This window comes from Grus americana, chromosome 24, assembly GCF_028858705.1.
Source record: "Grus americana isolate bGruAme1 chromosome 24, bGruAme1.mat, whole genome shotgun sequence".
In the NCBI taxonomy this organism is placed as follows: Eukaryota; Metazoa; Chordata; class Aves; order Gruiformes; family Gruidae; genus Grus; species Grus americana.
The window spans coordinates 1,186,690-1,194,769 of record NC_072875.1 but is presented as its reverse complement, the minus strand read 5'-3'; the positions used below and the strand labels follow the sequence as shown (position 1 = coordinate 1,194,769).

The following is an 8,080-nucleotide window of genomic DNA, read 5'->3' as shown; positions in this document are numbered from 1 at the left end:
ACAGACTTTGATCTGCTGGAAAGTGTAAGCAAGACCTTTCATGCTGCTGAGTAAGTGCTCCTTGTGTAGGTTGCTGAGATTCTCTCTTCCTCACCTTTGTGAGAACAGGGCCAGAATCCTGGATCATTAGCAGAAAAGAACTGACATTTAACACATGAGGAATGAACAGGCTTCGGCATGTGTGCCAAATCATTTATTTGTATCAAAAAGAGCTGGCTTAATAACACGTGTTTAGTAAGGCAGCTTAGGATTTCTTTAAGAAACAACAACAACAACAACAAAAAACACCCCAGAAAAAAAACCCCAAACCACCACCACCACCACGACAAAACGCTCCTGACCATACAAGACGGGAGGACTAATGTAGTGACAGCATCATGTAGAAAATGTAGTGAATAATAAACTGGATTGTGTTAGGCAGCGCAACTTTGTGTGGTTCATGGGCAGTTAATCTGATTTGGATACAATGGATGTGCAAAACCACAGTCCCATTAGCTGTAGCAGATGTCACAGTTCCTATCCCTTCTGAAGAAGTCCTCGGCCGTGGCCACAGGCGGCAGGTAGTCCATGCAGTCCGTGCTGGGGCAGGGGAAGTACTGCGGGACCCTGTTGTCCACGTGCTGGGAGCCACAGGCTGTGCAGCAGCAGGTGGAGGTGGTGCATGGGGAGGGGGTATGGCAGGACCACTCCTCTGCAGGGTAGCCACAGGTCTTGGTGTCCAGGGCAGAGGGTGGGCTGTGGGTCAGCGGAGTGAAAGGAGATAGCTGAGGAGGAGAGCAGCTATAGTTGAATGGGCTGGACAGGTCAGCTGAACTGGGGGATCCGGCAGCCTAGAGTTAGAGAGAGAAAAAACCAAACAACAGGACGTTTCAGGCGGTCATTTGGGGAAACGGGAACAGCAGCCAGAATTTCCATGCCGTAGCCTTTATCAGGAGGGTCTGGCGGTAGGGAGATGGTTGGGCCCTTGGAGGCCTAAACCCAAGAGGCAATTCCTGTGACGCTAGTGTGAATAGGGATCTTCTCGGCGAGTTAGACAACTGCTAGCAGGAACTGGGCAATTCTTTGCAGAAAACTTACAGGATCTGTAGAAGGGACATTCCCTATTCTGCAGCCTCTCTCTAGATTTGGCTGGGCCTCCCTGTCCTCTGCTCCCAATGGCAAACCACGCAGAAGGCCACACAAGCAGCCTGCATTGCTGTGGCCGTACCCCGTGTCCCTAAAAGCAGTCACATCTCCAAGTCAGCTTGCTGCTGTTCTGCCGCAGGATGTGACTCCCGTCCCTATCTTCCCTCTGAGCGCACCTGTGGCTGCTCCGCTGGGACATAAAGCTTACCAGGCCTTGGTTAAAGCAGAGCGGAGCTGGCTGGAAGGCATCTGAGGTGTGATGCGAGGACGTCTGGAAAGCACTGAAGGCTGAGTCTAAGGGCGCATCTGTCTGAAGACAGGAATCCACCAGCTGCTCCAAATAGCTAGGGCTTTCTTCGCAGGAGAGGCAATTTGAAAACTGCCATGATGGACAATAGTTGGGAACAGAACAGATGGACTCTGTGTCAAAAGGCGCTAGGAGAGAAGGTAAACCAGACAGTAGCAGATTATTCAGTATCTGTCTTCACAAAGGGCAGGTGTTGCCCCAGGTCAGGTTTCAGTATTCTCGTATGTTCAGTAGCCCTATGGATTTAGACAAGGAAAATGGTCCTTTGAGTTCAGGGTGAATTTTCTAGGGAAGCAGACACCAGGAAGAAGATGCTCAAAAGCATGTAAATGACTTGGGAACTTTAGTTCCCTTAGAAAGATCCAAAGCTCTTTAAATACTGCTGGAAACTTTTCCGGCTCCAGCCGTTACGGATGGGGATCCAGCTGGAAACTCCCTCAGACTCTTGACCCTCTGGCCTCTCTTCAAATATCAAGTGTTTACAGACCTAGAAATTTGCCATGCAGTGATTTATGCTTCACAGCTTGGCAGATGGCTTGCGCCTTTGCCTCACCCAGTCTCCAGATGCAAGGAAGCTACATCTGCAGGAAGAAGGGGATAACAGAAGAATAATTTTCTCTATTATGCTCCAAACAGCCAGACAGAAGACAAACTTCTGAGCAGACAAAACTGAGCAAGTCAGTGATAACGCGGCACTGTGTCCACGTAGTGCTGCTGACGAAAGTGTGAGTTCCTAGAAAGCTGTAGGGTCAGACTCTCACTGTACTGCAGCATACTTGCTGGGGGTATCAAAGCTCACAGCAGATCTGACTTTTCAGCATTATTATCTTTTCATGCTGCGCTCAAATACAGTTAAAATCAAAGCCCTGTCTACACGGAGGGGCGCAGGTCTGAAGGCAATGGAACTGCACACGGGTAGAAAGTCACTCAGTTATAACTGCAGGTTCAAGGTGGCAGGGTGTAGCTGGATGTGGGGAGGAAGTGAGAAGCACCCAAAATACATAAACAGATGGACACTTTCCAGCCTGAAAAAGCTTTGGTATGTCTCACATTTCTGTATTAACATAAGCAAATCGATTCCCAAATATTGATGGTTTAATCATTTCCTTTTCCATACAATGTATATATTCACACCTGCCCAACCTTTGAGGTGTCTCTGCTTTGGCTGCAGACTAATTGAAGGATCTGTGAGCCCAAAGGGCTGTTCCCCCCGCCCCTTTCCCCTTTCCTTGGATACTCACACACAGGAGGAAGAAACTCTTTGTGTTGCTGAAACCCTGACACTCCTCTCACTGCTATGGATGCTGCCAGGAGAGTGAGAACAGCCAACTCTGCTGGAGCTCAGCAAAACGCCCCAGGGTGATCTGACCCTCTAGCGCCAGTCGGACCCACAGACTGCAGCCTAGACAAGGTGATGCCAGCAGTGGTATTCCCTAGGGAATGAGCATCCCTTCCTGAAGGGGCTCTCGCTCCTTGCTGTGGGAAAAATAAACTGCACAAATGAGAGCGTGTGAGCGTGCTCCCGAACCGGGTAATGTGTACCCTGCTGGCCTCACGGCATCCTCATCTGCATTTCATGGGCTCCTTTCAGGTGCTGATTGGCTGCACTGCCGGTTATCTGGTAGTGCCTGCCTCGACCAAGGGCTGGAAAGACTCTGGGCTATGGGAAAAATTGGGAAGGGGATGGGAAGGGACATGTGGATGGACTTTGTACCAACCTGGGTGAGGAGGAGACACAGACTCTGAAAACTGGATGCTGCTGCCGCCCCAAGAAACCTGACCAAAGAAAAGGGAAGAAAAGAAATTGTAGATACTGTAACACAGGGGAGCGCTCGTCTGCATGCTGAGGTAAGTCAGGATTTTGCTTCAACCTATTTATGTAGGTGACATGGAAAACTTCCCTAGCATTGACAGAACAAGATTAACGTGCATAGCATGATTTTTCCCTGAGCCTGTACCGGCACTGGAGGAACACAACATCAAGCTGGTGTAAAGCCCTTGATACAGCACCTTGCTAGTGTGCTCTTCCTACTGCATTATTACTGTTAATTCAGCAGAGATGTGGCTGCCTGCGAAAGTACCCTGGTAATTTCTAGGGCCATGAATTCCACAGTGGGGGGATCCCAAAGAATTTGTATGGATAAATACGATTGAGAATGGGTAACTAACAAATTGTAGCAATAACTCTTGAAACATGACTAAAAGGAACTGCAGGTATCCTCATGGCTGGGCCACCGTGCTGGGTGTTGGTGTCACTTGAGAACCTGCTCCGACATCAGTCCCCACTCTAACACAGCTACATGCCTCTATGAAAATGGACAGTCCCATTTTCTGAGGGATGCTGGAGACTGGACAGACCAATCTGTTCTAGGAACCTGACCTGCCGGAGGGGAGAGATCCACCCCGAAAGCAACAGGAGTTTTGATGCTTGTTGTTTGGGACCAGGATTTTACTCTGCAAATACAAATACTGGGGGTTTTCCTCAGTTTTAATTTATAGAGACTTCCTCTTCGTTTCCTTTATTCAAAATCCTCTTGAGTTAGTGGCTCGTTTCCCTAGGAACAACTTCCTTGCATATCCCTGTGCATTTAATTCATTAAACAGCAGCTATTCTGGGCTGAGAGTGCCTGCAGGACTACCCTTCTTCTCTTTGGCTGCAGGTGTGTAACAAGACGGACAGAGCCATACCACTGGCAGCGGAAGTTTTCAGGTTCGGCTTTTTTCAGTGCACAGAGGCAGCTTATCCTGCCAGCCCTAACCTCTGGGGCCTCTCTAGGACAACGTGTACCTTTTGCAGATCACAAAGGTAACCTCCTGCACTGCCGCTTTTCACTTTTTCCTGTACGGGCAAAACAAGCGCTGTGTAAACTCACTGTGGGAAGCAAAAACCAGTTCCGCGCAGCCCTGCGATGCCTGGCTGCAATGAAGAGGCTGCTTCTCTGAGGGGAGGACTGAGCCAGCCTTTCCAAAGCCCACCGGTTTGGCGTGCTGTCCACCCAGGCCTCTCCGCCTGTGGCTCGCAGGCTGATCAGCTTTTTGTGCGATCAGCTGCAATGAGGTACAGGAGGTGGGAGATGAAATCTGAAAACCATCCAAAGCTGTAATGTCACAAACCAGGAAGAAGTAATGATTTACCAACCTCTTTATGCAAATCCCTGGAGTGGCTGGAACTAGAGGACTCCTACAAGGACTGGAAGAGTGAGTGACAGAAAGCAAGAGAGCGTGTACGCATGTGTGTGTGTACACACACACAGATCTCCATCCCCTCCTTTAGAAAGGACGGGGCTAGGAGCTGCCTAGGTGGTACTGAAAAACACTGGAGACCGGAACTCAGTCAAGTGTGCTTGCGTATTATGCTAAGGAGCCCTAACGGCGCAGGATGGAGCCTGCTTAAGGAGTCTTTGCCCACGCCTTGTTTTCTTCCTTTCTGCTAGCCAAAATTTGGGGCTGTTGCTAAGTCCCAAATTCCCAGACCCCTTCCACTGCCCGGGAGCTGCCGGAGGCACTGTACCTCAGGTGCCTTCATTTCCTGCCTGACCTAACTGGTGAACAGAAAGCCTCCAAGGTCAGGGGGTGGTTGAAAGCAGCTTCCTGGGGGGGGCTGACACTTGTTGAAAAGGGAGAGGTTAGGGGAGCTTTTCGTGTGACAGAGCTTTGCACTGGTTGCTCCCCAAAGTTGCACAGGTCGGGTCAAAGGCGTGCCCTGAGCATATCCTTCACCTGATGCTGCAAAAAAGTTTGGTGCATGCTTCACCCTGGCCAGGCCACATTTTAAATGGGGGGGCAGTGACCATGGCCTGCCTTTCTCATCCAGCATAATGATACTGGAGTTGCTGTGATAACTGTGAGTGGGACTGAAATTTGTCCATGTGAGCCTTCCATCCCAGAGTTATGGTTCTGGAGCACCAGCTCTGCTTTCACCCTGCGCTAATGGCTCAGACCGTCACCTGTTTAGACCGCTGCTGCAGTTACCCTGGCTGAATGTTCTTCTCCCCCATCCTCACCAGCCTGCTACACTCAGACTTTGGCAGTCTCCTTGGCTCAGAGATTACAGTCTTGGCAAAAAAGATTAAGAGTGAAGAGACAAAGCAGACACCGACAGATTTTTACTTACCGCTGAGCTGTTTGCTGCTTGTTGTGCTCTCCTCTGCTGCAGTAACTCCTTAACTGTAATCTTTACTCTAACACCTTGATACACTTTGGGCTTTCCTGAAAGAACTTGTAGAAAAATACTTTACAAGATGGGAGACTTTCAGAGCGTATAGCAAATCCAGCATGTTTTCAGGCATGTTCTACGCAACGTCTACTTAGAGTTAACAGATGATTATCTGAACACTAAGTCACTTGTAATCACAGTTTATAGCACCTGCTATTCAAGCTTGTGACAAGCAGGCACAAAAAAGTTGGTGTTGATTATATTTAGTAATCATATATGTTTTATTCTTTACTATCTCCTTCTTCCCCCCACCCCCCCCAGGTGTCCTAATACCAAGCTCCATCTGGTGCTACTGTTGAATTTATTTAAATTCCTATCGTATTTGACACTCTTAGGACCTGAAAATAAATGTGGGAAGCACTTCATCTGGCAAATGAAGACCAGGAATAAAACAACGGAAATATGTGGGCAGTTACTAGGAGGGCTAAACAAAACGCAAATAAAATTACTGCTTTCATTAATTACTTCTTGCAAAGCCTACATTATCTCTTTATTTTGCTCATTCTGTACAGCTCCAATTTATTTCAAACAAGCATTTAGGATGTCTTTAACCCAGCCAAAACCACTGAGAAATCATCAGTTACTACCTGATGAGGGATTTTTAGTACAGGAAATGGTAAAGAATTTACCTACTCTGAAAAATCACTTTCGCTTGCTGTACTTGTGCTAAAATACTTGAAGCCTCTGGCAGTTCTGTTTCTGTCCTGACTTTCTACTGTTATTTTCATCCAGTAGCAGATCCTACAAACACTAGTGGCATCTCATCCAGCAGTCAGCTGGTTGCAGGATCCCTGTCCTGCTGCTGCTGCACGCAAGGAGACAGTGCTGGATTTGTGGGTTCTGCCCACGTATCCAAGAAATCCCACACTGTAAGCAGTTTCCTCTTCTGCTGTAACCTCTCTCCATTGCTGATGACTGTATAGCATCTTCACTCTCCCGTCTGCCCACCCACAGCCCTCCTGCTGCTCCCTTTGTGCTCTGGTTGAGGACGTGCTGTAACAGGCATACAGGTGCCTCGGGAAAGGTGGCAGGCTGAGCCGGGTCTGCCTCAAGGGGAGTTTGCTGAGCCGTATTCTCAGCAGCTGGGGATTATTCATCTCATATTTTTATGTTTTGTTTCTATTCAACAAAATGAAGACGGGGAAAATTAGGGGAGGGAAGGGTAGAATTTAACAAGAACACCCTGTTACCAGGCATCCCTATAGCCAGGGAGAGCCCTGAGCTAGCATCCTCTTCTGCAAGTTTGGGTTCATGCTGCGTACAGCCTCAGCTCTGGTCTGCACGGGTGGATGGATGGGGCTAGGGGCTACGCTATGAGCAACTTAAAGACACGTTAGCAGGTGCGGTATGGACGCATCTGTAAGCCAGGGGCTGGCTGTCAGGCAGGGCCCACCACCGGCTCCCACGCCAGACCACGGTGCCTCGAGGATCCTGCTCTTCCAGCACCCCGAGGCCCCAGGGTGGTCTGCGTGCAGCTGAAGCTTCGAGAGCGGGGCCACCGTGGCCAGCTCTCCTGAACTGGCCGGGCTGCCCGTGGAAGGGGCAGGGGGATGGAGCTGGGGCTGGGAGTCAAGGAGCAGGGCGGCCAGGGTGGGCCGGGGGTCAGGCAACGCAGTGGTGAGGGCAGGCTGGGAATCGGGAGCAGGGTGACGAGGGCAGGCTGGGGCTCAGGGTGGGCTTGGGGTCGGGGAGCACCGCGTGGGGAGGGCACAGAGAGGTGGGGGGCAAGGGTGCGGGGGCCGCGTCTCCCATCCCGCCGCAGGCGCTCGGGACGGCAGCGCTTCCCCCCCGGGAGCCACGGGGCTGGCAGCCGGAGGGCGAGCGGCCGCCGGGCCGGGCCGGCTCTGCTCTGCGGCGCCCCGGCTCCCCCCGCCGGCCGCTGCCGCCGGGCCGGCCCTGCCCGCCGCGCTCCGCTGCGCCCCGCTGCGCCCCGGCCCCGCTGGCGGCCCCGCGGCGGCGGCCCCGCGGCCGGCCGGGGTTGGCACTTGGCGGGCAGCGGCCCTTCCCTGCCTCCTCCTTCCCTTCTCCCCGCCCTCCCCGGTTCCTCCTCGCTGGAAGGCGAGCTTGCCTCAGTCGCGAAATGACCCCGGCGAACCCCGAAATAGCCCCCAAATGGGGTGGCGGGGGTGCGGGGGGGGGGGAGCGGGGGGGCTTACCGGACATCCTGAGCAGGAGTGGGCAGCGCCTCGCCGGGCACCCGGTGCAGCGGTGGCCCCGGCCCCGGCCCCGGCCCCAGAGCAGGTGAAGGGGGCAAGAGGCGACAGGCTTAAAATTTGGGGGTGAAGGGACCTGCTTGCCTGGTGGCAATGCCAGGTGGATCCTGACAATATTATTGTTTTATCCCTACAGGTATAAGTTTGAGTTTTTCTCTCCTAATGCCAAGTATTTAAAACCTCTAGAAACCAATGATTTGACAATCAATGATTGCGCGA

At 51.6% G+C, this 8,080-nt stretch overlaps 1 protein-coding gene across 1 annotated transcript; it reads right to left on the bottom strand.

The window, feature by feature from the left end:
* Positions 1 to 298: 298 nt before the first annotated feature.
* On the bottom strand, positions 299 to 7,920 carry POU2AF3 (POU class 2 homeobox associating factor 3). The gene is made up of 5 exons (XM_054803145.1): positions 7,805 to 7,920; positions 5,547 to 5,650; positions 3,151 to 3,208; positions 1,334 to 1,560; positions 299 to 830 (listed from the first exon to the last, which is right to left on the bottom strand). The coding sequence occupies exons 1-5, from the start codon at positions 7,809 to 7,811 to the stop codon at positions 492 to 494; spliced, it is 735 nt and encodes a 244-aa protein (XP_054659120.1). The 5' UTR covers positions 7,812 to 7,920; the 3' UTR covers positions 299 to 491.
* Between the last annotated feature and the right edge of the window lie 160 nt (positions 7,921 to 8,080).